The 21,138-nt window shown below is 37.0% G+C and overlaps 2 protein-coding genes across 12 annotated transcripts in view; one reads left to right on the top strand and one right to left on the bottom strand.

Moving 5' to 3' along the window:
- The window catches only part of BAALC (BAALC binder of MAP3K1 and KLF4), a 1,274,875-nt gene that overhangs the window by 973,501 nt on the left and 280,236 nt on the right, over positions 1-21,138 (bottom strand). Inside the window, exon 1 of one of the 6 annotated variants that reach the window (XM_050800755.1) lies at positions 15,293-15,298. The exons of the other annotated variants lie outside the window; for them this stretch is intronic. The gene's annotated coding sequence lies outside the window, so the exon portion shown is untranslated. Of the gene's footprint in view, positions 1-15,292; positions 15,299-21,138 lie in introns of those variants that run through there. 6 annotated transcript variants of the gene reach the window in all.
- Positions 1-21,138, top strand: part of UBR5 (ubiquitin protein ligase E3 component n-recognin 5) — a 154,533-nt gene that overhangs the window by 129,939 nt on the left and 3,456 nt on the right. For 2 of the 6 annotated variants that reach the window (XM_050800626.1, XM_050800630.1), the window contains exons 45-58: positions 938-1,158; positions 2,312-2,432; positions 2,521-2,625; positions 5,400-5,643; positions 6,933-7,044; positions 8,003-8,147; positions 9,100-9,230; positions 11,200-11,260; positions 12,904-13,082; positions 13,615-13,699; positions 16,088-16,243; positions 16,894-17,007; positions 19,062-19,206; positions 20,479-20,564. In XM_050800626.1, the coding sequence (XP_050656583.1) occupies positions 938-1,158; positions 2,312-2,432; positions 2,521-2,625; positions 5,400-5,643; positions 6,933-7,044; positions 8,003-8,147; positions 9,100-9,230; positions 11,200-11,260; positions 12,904-13,082; positions 13,615-13,699; positions 16,088-16,243; positions 16,894-17,007; positions 19,062-19,206; positions 20,479-20,564 (1,905 nt within the window). The remainder of the gene's footprint in view (positions 1-937; positions 1,159-2,311; positions 2,433-2,520; positions 2,626-5,399; positions 5,644-6,932; positions 7,045-8,002; positions 8,148-9,099; positions 9,231-11,199; positions 11,261-12,903; positions 13,083-13,614; positions 13,700-16,087; positions 16,244-16,893; positions 17,008-19,061; positions 19,207-20,478; positions 20,565-21,138) is intronic. The other 4 variants (XM_050800629.1, XM_050800631.1, XM_050800627.1 and 1 more) reach the window with 3 other exon arrangements.

Here is a 21,138-nt window from a genome sequence, read left to right on the forward strand (position 1 = left end):
AGAATGCAGTACTGAAAATATTAAAAATATATGAGACTTAAGTACCACTGATATTATAAAGATTTATTTAAAAGTTCTCTGAAGTTCCAAGGCAAGAAGTGAATTTATTTTATTTTATTTTATTTTATTTATTTTTGTGAGATAGGGTCTCGCTCTGTCACCCAGGCTAGAGTGTAGTGGCACATTCTTGGCTCACTGCAACCTCTTCCTCCTGGGTTCAAGCTGTTCTCCTGCCTCAGTCTCCCAAGTAGCTGGGATTACAGGTGCCCGCCACCACGCACGGATAATTATTTTGTATTTTTAGTAAAGACAGGGTTTCGCTATGTTGGCCAGGCTGGTTTCCAAGTTCTGACCTCAAGTGATCCGGCCACTTCAGCCTCCCAGAGTGCTAGGATTACAGGCGTGAGCCACTGTGCTCAGGCCAAAAAGTGAATTTAAGAGGGGGAAAAAAAAAAGCCGGATGTGGTGGCTCACGCCTGTAATCCCAGTGCTGGGTGGGTGAGGTGGGTGGATCACTTGAGGTCAAGAGTTCAAGACCATACTGGCCAACATAGCCAAACCCCATCTACCACTAAAATTACAAAAAAATTAGCTGGGCATGGTGGTGGGCGCCTGTAATCCCAGCTACTTGGGAGGCTGAGGCAGGAGAATTGCTTGAACCCAGGAGACGGAGGTTGCAGTAAGCCAAAGACTGTGCCACTGTACTCCCGCCTAGGCAACAGAGTGAGACTCCGTCTCAAAAAAAAAAAAAAAAATTGTTGTCTGAGGTTGGTTTGGTAAATGCATTGAAATTGGTGGTCAGCTAGGGCCATCAGAACCATTGAAGCTCCAGAAAGGGAAAAAAACTTGCATATGATTCCTGTATTACTAAGTTGAGGACAAAATCTAGTTAGTTTTTTTCCCTTCATTTGTAACTTTTAAATGCAAATATTCATAGGTTCTTCCAACAAAAATGTCTTATGCTGCCAATCTGAAAAATGTAATGAACATGCAAAACCGGCAAAAAAAAGAAGGGGAAGAACAGCCCGTGCTGCCAGAAGAAGCTGAGAGTTCAAAACCAGGGCCATCTGCTCATGATCTTGCTGCACAATTAAAAAGTAGCTTACTAGCAGAAATAGGACTTACTGAAAGTGAAGGGCCACCTCTCACATCTTTCAGGTATTTGCTAAGACCCTTTGTTTTTATTGTTCAGTACAGTGTTAAAAATGTATATCCATGTTTAGTTACTATTTATAGACTTGCTGTTAGCAGTTCAGCTAAGGGGAAACTGAATAATTAGAAAGAGTTGAACTCTCTAGATTTGTGATTCACACTTATCTGTGCTCCTTTTCCAAGTCTGTGATTCTCTTACAAGAGGTAGGTTCTTTATTTATCTAATAAAAATTTGTTAGTATATACTGTGGCTCAGTATGATTTGTTGACTCTGTTTTTTGGTTACATGGCATAATAATTTTTTTGCTTAGATTGGAGTTAAAACCTAGTTTGAAAATAAGATACATTGTATATACATCGTCTAACAACCACATAAGGCAGGGGAGAATTGTGGACTTGGGTGGCCCAAGCTTCCTAGAAGCAGTATGGATTGAATTGAGGTGGTTAGAATGTGCAGAAACAGACTGGAGAGAATTAGAGGTAAGGAGGCCAGTTAGAAAGGTGTTTGTCATTATTAATAGTTTCAGTTAGTTGGAAAGATGCTGAGGCAGAATGTTGACTTTGGGGATAGAAAGGACATGGTGGAAAGGAAGAGAAACTTAAGATGGACTTGATTACTTTGATGGAACAGGAGGAAGAAAAATTAAAATCTGCTCTAAGTCAGGGCATTAGGGAAAGAGATGGTACTATTGAAAAAAAATCAGAATTGTCATTGTGGTGAAGAAGCCATATTAAGTTTTAGCCATGCTGAGTTTGAATTGAGCATCATTGACGTGGACATATTTATTTAACAAATGGAAATTCTGGTTCATGGTGCAAGTTTGAAGTAGAGGTGAATCTGGGAGTCACCTAAATGGAGATGGACATTGGACTTTAAGGAGAGGAGATAAAATGAAAGATGAAGGTAAGACATAGCCCAGGGATTTATCCGTATATAGAAGACAGAAGGAATAAGGGAGGAAAAATAATAAGTTCTGTGGGGAACAAGTAGCTATGGAAAAGTTCTCTGTTAGGATGCAGTTTGAAGAAGTTAAGACCTCAGAATATTAAAAAAAATAAATAAATAAAGTAAGTTACTACCATTGAACGAAAAACATCAGTCTTTGAAATTGGCTAAAGTATTTCCTCCCCCCCGCCCCTTCCCTTAAACTTCTTACAGGCCACAGTGTAGCTTTATGGGAATGGTTATTTCCCATGATATGCTGCTAGGACGTTGGCGCCTTTCTTTAGAACTGTTCGGCAGGGTATTCATGGAAGATGTTGGAGCAGAACCTGGATCAGTATGTATTTTGTGCACTTTAAATTCCATTCTGCCTGATAAGCACATATTTCAGGGAATAATCTGTCATTTTTTTTTTTTTTTTTAAGATCCTGACTGAATTGGGTGGTTTTGAGGTAAAAGAATCAAAATTCCGTAGAGAAATGGAAAAACTGAGAAACCAGCAGTCAAGAGATTTATCACTAGAGGTAAAGGTATTTAGATTTTCTTATACTATACCTGTAGCATGCTATTTATATAAATTTTAAAACATACAAAATAACAATAGCTTTACTTAGGTATATGTACTTATAATTAAAAAATTAAAGAAAATAAAAGACATGTTAAACTGCCAAATTTATTTTTTATTTGTGTGTGTGTGTGTGTGTGGTTTCTTTTTATTTTTTTCTTATTGTAACCATCAAATTTAGAATAGTGGTTTTCTCTGGCAGTTTGGTTCCCTAGCATCCTCTATGAATTTTTTTGTTTTAGTTTTTAAGTATCATTATGCATGCCTTGATTTAAAGATTTTTTTATGTATTTAATTCCATTGAGATTATTATTCATATTGATGCTCAAATTGTGTCTTCTTTGGCTAATGGGAGTCTTGAGTCAATTTTGATTCCTCAGTCCTTTTGGCATTGGCCCAGTAATTTTTGATAACTTTCTTACTTCCTGGTATGTTTCATCTTGTGCATTTCCTGTCGCAGACCTTAAATCAGCCATTTCTTAAAGTAGCCTTGATTCCTTTTAGTAGGAAATTGTGTTTTGAGATTACAGTCTGTGCTCTAAGATTGCAAATTGCTACTGGGTTGATCATGGTTTCTAGGCCTTTTTAATTGATAACAGTTTGGCAGTGCATTTTATTTTGTTCTTTTTTTAAAAAAATAAAATAATGAATTAATATTGATACTCCCAATTCAAATTCAAGATGTAGGACCACAAGGTTGTTTTTGTTATTTTTGCTTTTTAGATTTTTTTTTTTTTTTTTTTTTTTTTTTGAGGCGGAGTCTTGCTTTGTCACCCAGGCCAGAGCACAGTGGCATGATCTTGGCTCACTGCAACCTCCACCTCTTGGGTTCAAGAGACTCTCCTGCTTCAGCCTCCTGAGTAGCTGGGATTACAGGTGTCTGCAACCATGCCTGGCTAATTTTTGTATTTTTAATAGAGACAGGGTTTCACCATGTTGGCCAGGCTGGTCTCAAACTCCCGACCTCAGGTGATCCACCTGCCCTGGCCTCCCAAAGTGCTGGGATTAGAGGTGTGAGCCACCACACCTGGCCTTGCTTCTTAGATCTTAAGTCTTTATCTCCTTTCTTTCAGACTGAATATCCAACTTCCCAACAACATTAATCAAATTACTCATTTGTTTTAATGCCACAACATACACAGTAGCAGTCAGAATTACATCACTGGAATCTGAGGTGGAAGGATGGCTTGAGTCCAGGAATTCAAGGACAGCCTGGGCAACATAATGTGAGAGACTCTGTCTCTTAAAAAGAATTATAACATCAACACTACCACTAACAAAATGATTATTCAAAATAATTAAAGATTTATTTGCAGATGTTTGTCCTTAGATCATATACAGTTAGAGATAACACAGTTAAAGGAGGTTTATTTTAAAGTCACTTGAAGTAATTTCTCTTTGTAGGTTTTGCTACCAGCTCTATATGATTAGGACCTTTTGTTTCATTTTGCTTTCAGATTTTAGGGATTCCTTTTTCCTCTTTTGGTTTTATTTTGTTATCAATGTAAAATATCTACAGTGTGGCAGAGTGAACTCTACAAAAGAATGAATATAAGTCTATTCTTGTCTCTTTTACCCATTTTTTCAAGTTTATTTCCTTCCCTCCCTTTTAAAACATATAAGCATATGTGTGTATTAATTACATACTTCCTCCCACCTCCCCAAACATACTATACATTTTATTCCATCTTGCTTTTCTCAGTTAATAGTATATCCCAGAGAAAATGTGAAATGTTCTACCTTCCTTTTATAGCTGCTTAATATACTGCACTTTTATGGTTGTTATCGCAGTTTTTGCAGCTAATCCCTTACAGGCTAGGTATTCAGGCTTATTTCCAGTCTTTTGCTATTACAGATAGTGTGATGAATGGCCTTGTGTTTTTTTGCTAGTGTGTCCCTGAGATAGATGCTTAGACGTGGAATTGCTGGGTCAAAGAGTATGTGCATGTGATTTTGCTAGACTTTGACGGATACTTCTGCATAGCAGTTGCATAATTTTGCATTTTCACCATCAATGTGAGAATGCATGATTTGCCTCAGTCTTGCCAGCATTTGTTAAACTTCTAGATTTTTGCTAATCTGATAGGTAAGAAATAGCACCTCAGTATAGTTTTAATTTGAATTTATCTTATTTTGAGCAAAGTTAAACATTATTTCATATATTTAGGATAGTTGTATTTAACTCAGTTGATGTGCCCATTTTTTTTTCTAAGTTGGCTTTCTCTCAGATTTCAGAGGCTTTTTATGTAGCTACAGGTGATAGACACACTCATTAATGATTATATATATCTTTGTGAGAAAAGATGCAAACAATTTTCCAGTTTGGTTAATTCCCCTCCAGCCTCCCGCCCACTTAGCTTGTCATCAAGGAATTCATCTGTGTTTTTTTCTGTTTTTTTTTTTTTTTTTTAACATCTCTGATTATTTGGTATTCTGGTGTATCCCAAAATTGAACAAGATTATTGTTTTCCAATAAACCTTTGAAAGAAAGTGTTAGAATTGAATTAAATTCTGTTGTCCTGATTTAATTTGCAAGACCTTCTTGTGTGCTTTAATGGTTTAAACATTGTATTTCGTAATGGATAAGCTTCTGAGAACTCTGATTACTTTGTAGTTTTTTAAACTCTCAAGGAAAAGCTAAAACTAGATTTTCAGATTGAAAACAGAAAAATTCAAACTACAAAAAATTCTAACTACTTTCCAACATTGAATTTACTACTTCTTGATGTGTTTTAATAGGTTGATCGGGATCGAGATCTTCTCATTCAGCAGACTATGAGGCAGCTTAACAATCACTTTGGTCGAAGATGTGCTACTACACCAATGGCTGTACACAGAGTAAAAGTCACATTTAAGGATGAGCCAGGAGAGGGCAGTGGTGTAGCACGAAGTTTTTATACAGCCATTGCACAAGCATTTTTGTCAAATGAAAAATTGCCAAATCTAGAGTGTATCCAAAATGCCAACAAAGGCACCCACACAAGTAAGTAGTCTACAGATAACAAGCATCATAAAATTTCTTTCCTTGTCCCTCAAACCAACAGTGGTAATCATGGTTTATATATGTGTGAGAGTATAAATTTACATTTTTACATAATTTTATTCTAGATTGATTTAATGTTATTTAAACTATTCTAATTGACGACAATTTCTTACTTTACGTTTATTTTGATAAATTTATTTTGATAAATGTTTGTGATTATACTAGTTTTTCATCTCAATTGTTACATGTTGCGGGTGGGTAAGAGGTTGTAAAATACATAGTGATATAAAAATTCACTGAGCAAATTGCAGCATTTCCTCCACTTCAATATTTAACCCACATGGATATTTGAGAAGAAAATGCTATTCTAAGAGCAGTGCTGTTCAAATTACGATTTCCAAACTTGTTGCTGTTCCCCAGTGAGAAGAAGATTTTGCAGCCAAGTGTAAATCAACTGTGTCACTAAGCTCACTGTTTAGTAAGACTTACAAAAAAAAAAAGAATCCTGGTGCAAGCTTATTACCTCACTGAGGATCAGCACTTTGGGGTTAGGACTCTTAGCTAAGTTTTAAGATTACAATGAGCAAATTTTAAAATTTGTGAAAATTACAAAAGCCTTAGGAGATTCACATCAAGTAGGAGCAGAAGATTATCAGACTTGTAGGTGGATGGAGACTGAATGAGCTATAGAAAGGATTGATGGTGAGAGTTCCTCAGCTTTTCATCAGTTTCACCATTTCACTTTCTTTAATGTTATAATGAAAAGAAATGAGATGTGAATGAGGAAACTCGAGGAAACTGGGAAATCATAACATTTCAAAACTATCTTTTTTGTACACTTACAGGAAACCGTACTCTGGCTTGGGCTTAGGAATTTAAACATAATCATAGGTAATACTCTGGTTGCCTTTAATGCTTTCATGCCCAAAACTAAGAACAGATGATATTTAAATGAGTCTAGTCATGTAAGAAACTTCAGCATTATTTATAGTGACACTATCATAACCTCACTTGCTGTATATTATTTCACAACTTTGACATGACAAGGGAGAAAATTAACAAATATTGAGTGAACATCTATTTTGTGCCAGGTATATTCTACACAGTCACCTTTAACCCTGAAAACCCATAGGGAGAGAAAGGCGTTAACAACACAGATGCGAGGGAAGGATAATCTTTAGCTGTCATGGTTTCTTTACGTTTGTCTCATTTCTTTGCATTGACTTTGAAATTTAAGGTAGTTGAATTTGCATTCATCTAAATACAGTATATTTCTTATTTTCTTCTAGGTTTAATGCAGAGATTAAGGAACCGAGGAGAGAGAGATCGGGAAAGGGAGAGAGAAAGGGAAATGAGGAGGAGTAGTGGTTTGCGAGCAGGTTCTCGGAGGGACCGGGATAGGTAAATTTTGTGTCTTTGATTCAGTACCACCTTTTTGGATGAATTAGAGATAGGCCTGTAAATGAAAGAATCTTAATTATGGATTGTTTTTTAGAAAAGTAAAGTTTTAATTTTGAACATATGTATAGTAACTAAGAATAGTCTGTTAATAAAATACAATAACTAAGAATAGTCTATTAACTAATAAAAAGTTCTGCTTTAAAAATCCAGAGGCAGTTGAAATTATTTTCTCTTTATCTGACTCAAGTTACTGTTTGAATTTTTTTACCTGTATCATTCTCTCCTAAGTTTATCTTAAACAATCTTAATTTTTCAGGCCACATGTGGTGGCTCACGCCTATAATCCCAGCACTTTGGGAGGCCAAGGTGGGTGGATCATCTGAGGTCAGGAGTTCAAGACCAGCCTGACCAACATGGTGAAACCCTGTCTCTACTAAAAACACAAAATTAGCCAGGTGGGGTGGCGCATGCCTGTAATCCCAGCTACTTGGGAGGCTGAGGCAGGAGAATTCTTTGAGCCTGGGAGGCAGAGGTTGCCGTGAGCGGAGATCGTGCCATTGCCTTGCATTCCAGCCTGGGAAACAAGAGCAAAACTCTATCTCAAAAAAAAAAAAAAAAATTAATTTTGGCAGATTGTGCTGTTTAAAATCTTTGAGGTTTTCTCTTGTTAGGATGGATTGCATTTTACTTTTGACTAAAATTTCCAGAATTGTGTGTGGACTCTTGATATCTGGTATGTTAAGGTCCTACTCCCTTACAATAAAATTTTTAAATTAAGTAACAAAAATCTAGATAATCTTTATTTCCTAACCATCATCTGTTTTGGCATTCTGCCACCTTGGTACCATAACTGAACAATCTGTATGCTCTAGTTTTCTAACTTTTTTACTATTTGTGCTGATATTTTTACTTGTTAGTCAAAGGAAATGAAGTCATAATAGTTTTCCTTCTCTTACAGAGACTTTAGAAGACAGCTTTCCATCGACACTAGGCCCTTTAGGCCAGCCTCTGAAGGGAATCCCAGTGATGATCCCGATCCTTTGCCAGCACATCGGCAGGCACTTGGAGAGAGACTTTATCCTCGTGTACAAGCAATGCAACCAGTGTGTACTGTGTACTTAGTTACCTCTTAACTGGCTGTGTTTTTTTTTTGCTTTTGAATTAAAGGTGGTGTTTAAAAAAAAATTGTCAGCTACTGGCAAAACCACATGGTTGAGGACTCTTTAGCTCTGCAGTAAGAAGGAAGCTCAGGAGGGAATAAGGCAGTGTTTACTGAAGGGTAACTGTATAGCTTGAATTTATTTTTTCCTCCACCCACCTTATGTTGGGACACTGTCTCCGTTCTACCTTCCTTGCATACTAAATAATTTGCTGTGCATTATATTTATTTGTATCTTTATTTGAACAAATTATTACTACTTTTGGAGCAGACTGTTAGCAAACTGTAGTTGGAACACATTAATGCTGATTAGTATAGCAGGAAGAATTTTATTTTGAATGTTCTATCAAGAGTTTTTCTTTATATGATATGAAATACACAAATTAGTTATGTTTTTTGTCTTTATGCATAACTGTATGTACACATTTTATAGTGAAGGAATAACAGAAAACTATTATTTCTTCTGGTAAGTCCTCAGCCTTAAACATAGGTATCTTTTTCTTTACCCTATCCCCCCCTTTTTTTTTTAACCCTAAGTAAAAGATATTTCTGGCTCTCTGATGAAGAAAAAAAATATATGGAAGTTGAGTATATGTATGTTTAACTCAGAGATATAAAAAAACCTAAAAAGAAAACTTGTCATACAAATATTATAAGTAGCCTTAACAAGATGTGGTAGTGCAAGGACTGTTTATTCCCTGCCAAATTTTTCTACGATTGATCTTCCAGTTTCATAAAAGACCTTCCAGTTTCATAAAAGATCTGGTTCTGAAATTTTTGTATGTGTTACCCAAGTTTCTTGTTTTATTATTAATTTTTTAAATAAAAGATTGTAGATGTAATTAGACAAGAGGTTTTAGAGAGTAGTCAAGTTAACATTTGTTCATCATTTACAGGCATTTGCAAGTAAAATCACTGGCATGCTGTTGGAATTATCCCCAGCTCAACTGCTTCTCCTTCTAGCAAGTGAAGATTCTCTGAGAGCAAGAGTGGATGAGGCCATGGAACTCATTATTGCACATGGACGGTAATGTGTACAATTGGGAAGGCATTTCAGTTTAAACATCAGCTACTTATTTTCAGTATGTGGGTGCCATCGTATCTTAAAAAATATGTCATAAAGTATAAGGTTTTAAATGCATTTTTATTTTTTTAATGTATTTTTCAATGATAGCTTAAATTCCATAGTGAGACAGCTTAGTTCTTCTCATGTATTAGAAAGGTAGGGTTTTAATAGTTATCTAGGTTATTTAGAAATTACTTGAAAGAAAGTAAATCTCAAATTCACTTACCAGAATACCCTCCTGGCAAAGGCCATAATATACCTGTGTTCTTGCCATAACCATGAAATTTCTTTTAGTCTTCCTGATTTATCTTAAAAATTCATGCAGGTTTTTGCTTTCTGTTCTGTAAAGTATGAATTTAATATAAAATATAAAAAATATGTAACAGATTACATATCCCTTTTTCCAAGGTGACAAGTAAAAGTGATTTAGGAAGATAAGGTCAGGTGTGGTGGCTTGCACCTGTAATCCCAGCACTTTGGAAGGTGAAGGCGGGCAGATCACCTGAGGTCAGGAGGTCAAGACCAGCCTGGCCAACATGGCGAAACCATGTCTCTACTGAAAAAAAAATTTTAAATGTCTGGGCACGATGGCTTATGCCTGTAATCCTAGCACTTTGGGAGGCTGAAGCGGGTGGATCACGAGGTCAGGAGTTCGAGACCAGCCTGACTAACATGGTGAAACCCCGTCTCTATGAAAAATACAAAAATTAGCCGGGCATGATGGCAGGCGCCTGTAATCCCAGCTACTCGGGAGGCTGAGGCAAGAGAATGGCTTTAACCCAGGAGGCAGAAGTTGCAGTGAGCCAAAACCATGCCATTGCACTCCAGCCTAGGCGACAGAGCGAGACTGTCTCAAAAAATAAATAAAATAAGTAAATAAATAAGCTGGGTGTGGTGGTGAGCGCCTGTAATCCCAGCTATTTGGAGGCTGAGGCAGGGAGAATTGCTTAAAACCGGGAGACGGAGGTTGCAGTGAGCTGAGATTGCGCCACTGTACTCTAGCCTGTGTGATAGAGTGAGACTCTGTCTTAAAAAAAAAAATTGGTCACATTTATGCTGTAGTTTCTATCCTGGGGCTACTCTGATACCCAGTTTGAAGCTTTGAAGTGTTTATTATTTTAGATGAAAATTTGTATTTTTTTCTTCCTAATCATGATTTTGAGTTAGGAATTTAGATTAGATACAGTCCTAGAGATGTATAAGCTGGTAGGCTGTGCACTAGAGCTAAACAGCCACTTCCAGAGCCTTTAATGGTCCAAGCCATAGACTATTGAGAGAACTGTATTTTCTTCGCTGATGCTCCTGGTTTTCTTCTCTGGATTTTATGTACTGTTTGTTTATTCCTCTGCCCTGTCTCTGGAGCTACAGCACACTGATATAGCTTAGTCCATTATAGAAAAATCAAGAACAGTGTACATTTTTGGTAAAACAATTTTTGTGAATATATGTTAAGAGTTGCATATTTAGTCATGTTTTCTGTTGAATGCAACCAATATTCAACAATATTGACGGCTTTCACCTGGCTTTCTGGAGTAAACCGTGAATTTATTAGTGTTCTAGAATCATTAAATTCACTAGAGAATTTGATTCCTATTGGATTGCTTTCTGAACATTTTTCTGTTCTTCTATAGTGCTCCCTCTGAGCATTGTAGAAGTGTCCCAGCACCCCTATGAAGACCACATTCATTTTGTCAGGTAGCCTTTAGTCCATTATCTTGAATCATACATGTAGGATCTAGTGATACACTTTTTTAAAGATTTGTATTACCAGCTTCTCTGCTCATACTGCATTAGTACTAGCGGATGCATTGGATATTTATTGACTCCAAAACTTGAATGTATTTTTTAAGTAAGTCCTTTTAAATTTAAATTATACACTAAATTCTAGAAGTCTCCGTTATCTGGAATGTGAAAGACTTTTTGCTTTCAGGGAAAATGGAGCTGATAGTATCCTGGATCTTGGATTAGTAGACTCCTCAGAAAAGGTACAGGTAAGGAACATTTTATTCATGTGCTGATAATCACAGAATTTAAATTGTAAGGAAATTTAAATAAAGGGGATGAAAGCAGGATTTCCGAAGAAACTGTCTTTATAAATAAAATGAATGTTTACAGTAGAGAGACAGAAGCAAAGGTAAATATATTGGTATTAGGCATAGAATCAAATAATAAGGTTGGCTTAATTACGGCTCAGTGTAATGCCACCCATTGGTTGGTGTCCATTTGAGCACAGCTTGAATTAAGCTTTACTTTGAATATGTAACAAATTGAAGAGCAGAGAGGGAAAGATGTATAGAATCCTAGGGCTAATTCGCTGGGCACAGTGGCTCAAATCTGTAATCCCAGCTTTGGGAGTCCGAGGCGGGTGAGTCACGAGGTCAGGAGTTCTAGGACTCATTCTTCAAAGAAGTAACTGGTGGCAACGTTACGAAAACAAGTGACATATCATGCTATAGCATAAGGGAGGCTTTTTAATTGGCATTGAAACAATTGCACATAGAAGGTGAGACTTCCAATTTGAACCTAACTAGGTTGATTGCCTGCTAAATTCATATTGATTTACTAAGACTCAGAGTTTTCACAACTACTTCGCAATGTCCAGGACACACTCTAAAATTACTCAGCATACAAAGAACCAGGAAAGACTGGACCCACCTCTCAGGAAAAGAACCAATAGATGGCAACCACGAGATGACCCACTTGTTGGAATTATCAGAGACTATCCCGTGTTCTGCAAGATAATGGTGAACACTAGTGAATGGAAAGATAGAGGTTCTCAGCAGACACATAGGAACTTCAAAAGAGAACAAAGGGAAATTTTTATAATTAAAAGTGCAATATCGGAAAGAAAAAAATTCACAGGATGGGTCAATAACTGAATGAAGGTGTTGGAGGAAGGGGTCAGTCAGCTTGAAGATAGATGGAAATTACCCTTTCCGAAGAACAGATAGAGAAAATATTTAAAACAAAAAAATAGTTTCAGGGAGACCTGTGGGACAGCTTCAACAGACCTAACATATATGTCACTGAAATACTCAGGGGAAGAGAAGAAATTGCTATAGAAAAAATATTTGAAGAAATAAGTCATGGCTGGACACTTCCTAAATTTGTTAAAAGACATAGATTTCCAGATTCAAGAGTCAGTGAACTCAACAGAAGAAACTGAAAGAAAACTATGTCCAGATACATTATCATCAAACTTCTGTAAAATAAAGAAATAGTCTTGAAAGCAGCCAAAGAATGGTTCTTTACCTATAGGGAAACAGTGATTTGAAAGACAGTGGATTTCTCACTTTTGGAAGCCAAAAGTCCAGAAATTCAGCAAAGTGATGACAGAATTCTGTATCCAGTGAAAAGAATTTTCAGGTAATAAAGTGAAAGAAGCTTACCCAGGTTTCATTAAATGACTTTAACAACAGAGATGTTAAAGACCTAATAATACACAAGCTTTGTGTGTCACATTCCGAAAGGGCAAATTAAAAGTTGATTTACCTTTAATATTGTTATACACATATGTTTAAATATTTATGTTGCTCTTCCTACCTGACTTCATTTGAATGATTTCAGAGAACCATTTCGTATGTTTTGTTTTTTCAATGAATCTTGGGGCTCACTCTCTGATATTCTTTGTTAGCAGGAAAACCGAAAGCGTCATGGCTCTAGTCGAAGTGTAGTAGATATGGACTTAGATGATACAGACGATGGTGATGACAATGCCCCTTTGTTTTACCAACCTGGGAAAAGAGGATTTTACACTCCAAGGCCTGGCAAGAACACAGAAGCAAGGTTGAATTGTTTCAGAAACATTGGCAGGTAAAAGAACTTTAATCTTGGGTTTGAATTTTTTTAAAACATTTCAATTTATGAGATTTTCTAAAGTATATTTGTTTTAAAATGTATGTAGGCTGGGTGTGGTGGCTCACGCCTATAATCTCAGCACTTTGGGAGACTGAGCCGGGAGGATCACTTGAGCCCAGGAGTTGGAGACCTGGCTGGGCAACATGGCCAAACCCTGTCTTTACTCTAAAAAAAAAAAAAAAAATTAGCAGGCACGGTGCTGCATTCCTATAGTCCCAGCTACTTGGGAGGCTGGGGTAGGAGGATCACCTGACTGTGCCACTGCACTTCAGCCTGGGTGGCAGAGTGAGACCCTGTCTCAAAAACAAAACATTCTCAGCCTGCTATTCCTGTTGTTTTTGTTGTTGTTGTTGTTTGTTTTTTGAAAAAGTGTATGTGCTGTACTTTATGCTGAATAGAAAGGAGGCTGTAGAGAATTTCTCAAAATATGTGTGGGGGGATATATGTATTCTAGAATTATTTAAATCTTATTTCTCTTTGTTTTTAGGATTCTTGGACTATGTCTGTTACAGAATGAACTATGTCCTATCACATTGAATAGACATGTAATTAAAGTATTGCTTGGTAGAAAAGTAAGTGATTTTGATGAACTTAATTGTATTCACAATTGCAGAAATTTTCTTTTATAAAATAATCAAATGCTAGCATACTGTTTATAGCATTAATTAGCTATTAAATCTTAAAGCATTACAGCCATTATAAGTAACTTTAAAACATTTAATTTTACAATTATGGTCAACAAAAATAATAATAAATTAATGACAGAAAAAGACTATGGGGAGATGGCATAGCAGAGTGGATAACACAGGCGGGGCTGGGGGTCTGACAGACCTACGTCCTGTTGCCAACAAATATGCTGACATTTCTGCCATGTTTCCCCATTTATAAATTGGTAAGAAACACAACATCGTAAGTACCTGGCAAATAGTAAGTGCTCAGTAAATTGTATCCACTATTATTAGTTGTACCGGGTGGTAGAGAAGGTAGTAGTATTGAAAAGAGCCTTCCAGGCCAGGCACAGTGGCTCATGCCTGACACCTGTAATCCCAACACTTTGGGAGGCCAGGGCAGAAGCATCTCTTGAGCCCAGGAGTTTGAGACCAGCCTGGATAGCATAAGAGACTCTGACTCAACCAAAAATGTAAGAAGTTAACTGAGTGTGGTGGCATGCACTTGTGCTCCCAGCTATACTTGGGAGACTGAGGTAGGAGGATCTGCTTGAACCCAGGAGTTTGAGGCTTCAGTGAGGCATGATTGCACCACTGCACTCCAGCCTGGGTGACAGAGCGAGACCCTGTCTCAAAAAAAAAAAAAGAAAAAAAAAGAGCATTCCAACTTCAAAAATACATACAAGAGGTACATGGGGGTGGCCAAAGAATGTAAGAAGTACAACACAGCATGCTCAATATTGATCTGTGGATGATGGAATTAGCTTATCTTCTTTATGCGTTTTGATAGTTTGATAGCCTTCACTTCCCTTTATGATGGCAGGGGGAAAAGAAAAACTATTTGCTTTAAAATTAATATACAATGCTAATTATGCAGCTTTTGATTTAAAACAAAACCGCCCACGTTCCTAAAAATACTTTAGAGAAATTACTTGACACAAAATAAATGGAATAGATTAAGTCCTTTTTTTTTTTCTTTTTTTTTGAGACGGTCTCTGTCACCCAGGCTGGAGTGCAGTGGCACAATCTCTGCTCACTGCAACCTCCACCCCCCAGGTTTAAGTGATTCTCATGCGTTAGCCTACCGAGTAGCTGGGATTGAGTAAGTTCTTATTGTCGTTAACAAGTTCTTGGAAACTGCAACTCTAATTGAAATGCAACCAGTTTTTTCTTATCAACTTTATAATGAAATAATGTTATTTGAGAACCTGCTGTTGTCATTTCAAAGTTGCAGCCAAGAACCTATCAAGGCTTTAATTAATCAATTTTTTTGAGATAGAGTCCTGCCCCGTTGCTCATGCTGGAGTGCAGTGGTGTGACCTCAGCTCACTGTAAACCTCCACCTCCCAGGTTCAAGCGATTCTCCTGTATCAGCCTCCCAAGTAGCTGGGACTGTAGGCGCACACAACCACGCCTGGCTAATTTTTGTATTTTTAGTAGAGATGGAGTTTCACCATGTTGGCCAGTCTGTTCTCAAACTCCTGACCTCAAGTGATTCCCCCCCGTCGGCCTCCCAAAGTGCTGGGATTATAGGTGTGAGTCACCATGTCCAGCCAGTGGCTTTGAGGACTTATGTTAGTTTTTTTCCAGAGGTACATGTCACACATCTGATAAATAAGCATGTTAAAGCTGTAGTCTCCTAATAATTCTCTTTAATCAGACCTGATGAATAATTTTCTATTAGTACATGAATATCATATGATTTTTTCTTTTTAACTCTGACCCTATTAAATTCTTAAAGTGTTCCAGCTAAAATGTCCTTATTTAAAGAACTAGACTCAAAGCTTGGCAACATAAAATGGTTGATACATTGAGTCTTCAGCAGGGTTTAGGAAACAGCTAATCAAATAGACCCAAGTTTAACCCAATAAAGTGACCTTGGGGCAAGTTACTAAATATCCTTGGGTGTCAGATTTATCATCTGAATTTAATAATCTGTATTTTATGTTACTATCAAGAATAAGATGTATATTAAGTTCAGAGCCAGCTGCTCCCCATAATTGGTGTTTAATAGTAGTGCAAAGTTTTGCAGTTTTAGAACTTTAAAACTATTATGCTTTTGGCTTTATATTTTTTCAAAATATAACCCTTCTTATGCTTTGAAAAGCAAATATTGTCAGAGCCAAATATTTATTAAACTTACCTCTTTAAACAGTTATATACCGAGTGGGAAGTTATTCTATGTCGGTATATCTTCAAATTAGATAAAATTCTTTATCAGATTTTAATTTACTAATTAATTGAATGAAGCTGTTTCTTTCATAACTGAGTTTCATATGATTACTTTTTTAGGTCAATTGGCATGATTTTGCTTTTTTTGACCCTGTAATGTATGAGAGTTTGCGGCAACTAATCCTCGCTTCTCAGAGTTCAGATGCTGATGCTGTTTTCTCAGCAATGGATTTGGCATTTGCAATTGACCTATGTAAAGAAGAAGGTGGAGGACAGGTAAAGCAAATATGCACTTTTCTGATTCTGGCAAGAGAATTTGGTTAATCTACTGTGCTTGTCTTATGTATAGACAGTTTAGTTAGGGACTGAAAGAGAAGAACATGTGTGAACACATAGGAGAAATGGATACTGTAGGTGTTAAAGATGGATCAAGAGTTAGTGAGCCAGACTGAGGTAGAAGGGCTTGTACTTTTTTTTTTTTTTTGAGATGGAGCCTTGCTCTGTCACCAGGCTGGAGTGCAGTGGCACCATCTCAGTTCACTGCAACCTCTGACTCCCTGGTTCAAGCAATTCTTCTGCTTCAGCCTCCCCAGTAGCTGGGATTACAGGCATGCGCCACCATGCCCACCTAATTTTTGTATTTTTAGTAGAGATGGGGTTTCACCATGTTGACCAGGATGGTCTCAATCTCCTGACCTTGTGATCCACCCACCTCGGCCTCCCAGAGTGTTGGGATTACAGGCGTGAGCCACTGCGCCCAGCGGCTTGTACTTTTTTATGGCCTAAAATGTTTCCATCTCTTAGATTCTGGTCAAATAAAGAACTGTGTTTATATTTAAATATTTTAGGAACCAGTTTTATAAACAGTTAATGTTTTACTGCTTTGACAAAATTGCCTTTAAATAGCACTGGTAAATTTTTCACAGGTCGAACTCATTCCTAATGGTGTAAATATACCAGTCACTCCACAGAATGTATATGAGTATGTGCGGAAATATGCAGAACACAGAATGTTGGTAGTTGCAGAACAGCCCTTACATGTAAGTGTTTCTAGAAAGTGTTGTGTGATCCAGTGAGGCTATTTGTGTCTTCATGTGTGGTAACCTAGCTAAGTATATTCAGCTTATTTATAAAAGGCCAAAGTTTTTAGACCAAAATATTTTATTTACAATGTAAATTGCACCTAATTTTAAGAATTCAGACCAAGTACTCATTTTCTTTTTGATAAAACTATTGGAAAAACCACGCCATCGTGAGACAGTAGCGTTGGCAAACGAAAGTGTGGAAAAGGTGCTTATGGTACCAGAACGACTGTTGTAGGGTCCTACTGTTTTAGTGGTAGAGTTACTGAGACAGACTGAGAGGAACAAAGGCTTTTTATACCAAAATGTTTCCATCGCTTACGTTCTGGTCAGATAAAGAATTGTCTTTATATTTTAAAATGTATGTGTAAAATAATATATCTTAGTCCTTTGTCCTACAATGTTAGTGGTAGGACCCAAACCAATCTTTTCGATACCACAAACACCTTTAGTTTTATTACCAAAGCTAATTTGGGTAACCTGCTAAAAGAACTCACAGGACTCAGAAGCAGTTGTACTTAACAACTATGGTTTATTGTAGCAAAAGGACCCACAGCAAGATCAGTAGGGGAAAAAAGAAATATTAGGCCGAGTCTTGAGGAATCCAGGTGCAGGGTTTCAAAATTCTCTCTCAGGCAGGGGGATGAGTTATTGCAAAGAACACAATTCTTCCACCAGTGAAATGTATCAACATGTATACATTGTTTGTGCTTAGGGAAGCCCACTTTGGAGTCAGAGCTCAGTGTTTTTATTTGAGGCAAGTTCCATTGGCATTTTCTGTCTGCACAACCAGCCATGATTACTGAAATTCCAGAATCCCTGAAGAAAGCACACATTCATCTTGAACTGCATTGTTTGCACAAATAGTCCAGGCAGTCTGATACAGCATGGTTCATTGCTCCAGACATTCAAAACAGCCTTGTCCAGTAATGTTGGAATATTGCAAAAACCAAGTTCTCAGACACCAGCCAACGCCAGCTGTACAGTCAGGCCCTTCTGAAGAGTAACATCAGTCCTACTACGTTAATTCTTTCCCCATCCAGGGTTAAATTTTTTTTTTTTTTTTTTTTTTTTTTTTTTTTTTTTTTTTTGGAGAGACAGAGTCTCACTCTGTCACCAGGCTAGAGTACAGTGGCCCACCCTTGGCTCGGTGCACCCTCTGCCTCCTGGGTTCAAGTTATTCTCCTGTCTCAGCCTCCTGAGTAGCTGGGACTATAGGTGCGCACCAGCACGCCCAGCTGATTTTTGTATTTTTAGTAGAGACGGGGTTTCACCATGTTGGCCAGGGTGGTCTTGATCTCGTGATCCGCCCATCTCGGCCTCCCAAAGTGTTGGGATTACAGGCGTGAGCCACCGCACCCAGCCTGTAAAATGAATGTTTATATAGCTTTATGACTGGTGGTGTTCAGTGTTTCTGATCCCCGTGCTACAATAATTGTGCAGGCTTTGGAGTCGTACTGTTAGAGTTCAAATCATGGCTCTACCACCCTCTAGCTGTATGATGTTACCAAATTAAGTTTTTTGTGCCTTGTATCCCTCCTCTGCAAAATGAGGGTAAGATTAAATTGAATTAGGTAAGGTACTAAGACAATTCCTGGCACATGATAATTTCTCAGTAAACATCTAGCTTTTGAGTTTGTATCTGGGAGGTTTATTGTCAATGTATCTTTCCTGAGATGCTGACAGGATACCACTTTTGAAGACTGAAGCTATTCTTGATGACTAGCCTGTTTGTTATTAACATAACTTTTAAAATTGTTAAACCACTGGTATATAACACTACTACTTCACTTTTGAACCTATAGCTTATTCACTGTGCCTTCCCTCCCCACTTCCTGCCTTTCTCTCTTTTGAATCTTAATAAAAAATACAGTACTGAATTTTTTTCCTTTCTGGTTTAAAATGGGAACTAACATTCTTAGAGAAGGCTGCTAAAATTAGATCTTGTGCTTTAATAATATAAATAAATGTTACATGGAAAATGAAGTATTATTGTTTCTGAAATTCCCTAGGCAATGAGGAAAGGTCTACTAGATGTGCTTCCAAAAAATTCATTAGAAGATTTAACGGCAGAAGATTTTAGGCTTTTGGTAAATGGCTGCGGTGAAGTCAACGTGCAAATGCTGATCAGTTTTACCTCTTTCAATGATGAATCAGGTAGGACATTTTTAAAAAGTTTAAAGAATGAACTCTATAGATAGGTCAGTCAGCATTTTCTGAGTTTGAAGTTCTTAGATCTCTTTATAGGGTTTGGGAAATTGCTTGTATTACTCAAGCATTAAAACAATTTTTTTACATTATTTTTAAAGGTATGTTTGAAGTAAATAGTATTTTGATGGCTTAGCATTAGGTTATTCTTAACTCTCTTTTACTGCTTAATTTTTCTAGATTTCAAAAAATATGAATACAAACAAAAATTTTTCATGGTGAGCAACTGTGTAAAAAAGGATTCGTATATACTGATTAAGAAAAAGTAATCCCTGTGACAACTCTGGGCTTTTCTGATTCATGTTGCTTAAACTCCCTAATGAAAGAATTTGTATGATGATTGCTTTATAGAGCTGGACCCAAATCGCACTTCTAAAAACACAGTAGCACACAAACACTTCCTAGATTCTAGGAATCTAGGAAGAATAAGGAGTGGTAGTGATAATCCTCTTGAAAGAAAAACCTTTGTCTCCAGTGTTTGATTTGCTGCAATTCTTTCTTTTGAAAGTCCTATGGTCTAGGAATAGGCTTTTTAGCTGTGATTGTACATTAGAAGCTCCAAGAAGTTCTCTGTGAAAGGATTATACCTATATTCCAAGATTATTATGTACACAAAGGTACTGATTTTTTCCCCTTTATTTTTCCTATTTTGCAAGCAGCTTCAGCCAAATTATAAATTGTAATAGTTTTTGTGCTACCTTGTAATACAGTTTTTAATACTAATAAGAATTTGTCTCATTTACAAACCAAAAATTTAGGAAGGAAGACAGAGTATCGAAAGAAACTGCCTAAGATCTTACCACTCCAAGTATGATCCTCGGATCAGCAGCATTGGCATCATCTGAAAGCATTTTAGACAGGCAGAATCTCTGGTCTCCCCTCTCTGCATTCCCCACCCGGTGAAAGAATGAGAATCTGCATTTCTTGAGATCATAAGAATAATGACATACAGATGAGATTAAGGTCATGCAAATACCAAGTTTAAGGCTGGTGGTTCATTTGTCTTGTTTTGGTCATATTGAGTCAGGATTGACTAATGAACTGTAGAGGTTTTACATTATGCAAATGCTCTTAATTTCCTGTATTAGGAATTAGACACTCCCCCCAAGTCTTAAATAATGTTTTAATCTTGCATCCTTTTATTATAAGAAGATTAGTAATGTTCTACAGATAATAACAACAACTGGTATAGTGTATTTTATTTACATTCTTCATTCTTAGGAGAAAACGCTGAGAAGCTTCTGCAGTTCAAGCGTTGGTTCTGGTCAATAGTAGAGAAGATGAGCATGACAGAACGACAAGATCTTGTAAGTTAAAATTTATTTCACAAAATTTCACAAGATTTGTAGAAGGATATAAAATTTAAAAATACCATGTATGATGGCCTTTTAGGTTTGTAATGGTTGGTCATTTTAATTTGGGGTAGGGCAATTATAGAAGGTCACAAATAAGGCAGTTTTTGTTTTTCTGCTCTATAACAATATCTGAAGTATTACTAAAGCTGTAAGCAGAGTGAAGTACATTTAGCTGTTAATATGCTGTCCTTAGTCCCAGAAGATAACAGTTTATTGTTGCAACATGGCTTTTTATCTTTCTTTCTTGTACTGCCTACGTATGCTTCTCCCTGTATACATCCTTAATCCTTTTGACTAGTGCCAAGTGTTGACAGAATTTCTGAGTATTATCTTGATTGTTATCTGCATACTAGGAAGAGAGTAGCTTAATTGTGATATGTGGGTACTAAGTCGTTCAGAATGTTATTAGTACAGAGCCCCAGATAACTTAGAGTCATAAATTAGACAACAGCAGCTTTGATCTTAGTGGAAAGTCTGCCTCTCAGTGGAACTGATGTCCACCCATCAAGTAAAACCATAACCAAGT

The sequence above is a fragment of the Macaca thibetana genome, chromosome 8, assembly GCF_024542745.1.
Source record: "Macaca thibetana thibetana isolate TM-01 chromosome 8, ASM2454274v1, whole genome shotgun sequence".
Classification (NCBI taxonomy): domain Eukaryota; kingdom Metazoa; phylum Chordata; class Mammalia; order Primates; family Cercopithecidae; genus Macaca; species Macaca thibetana.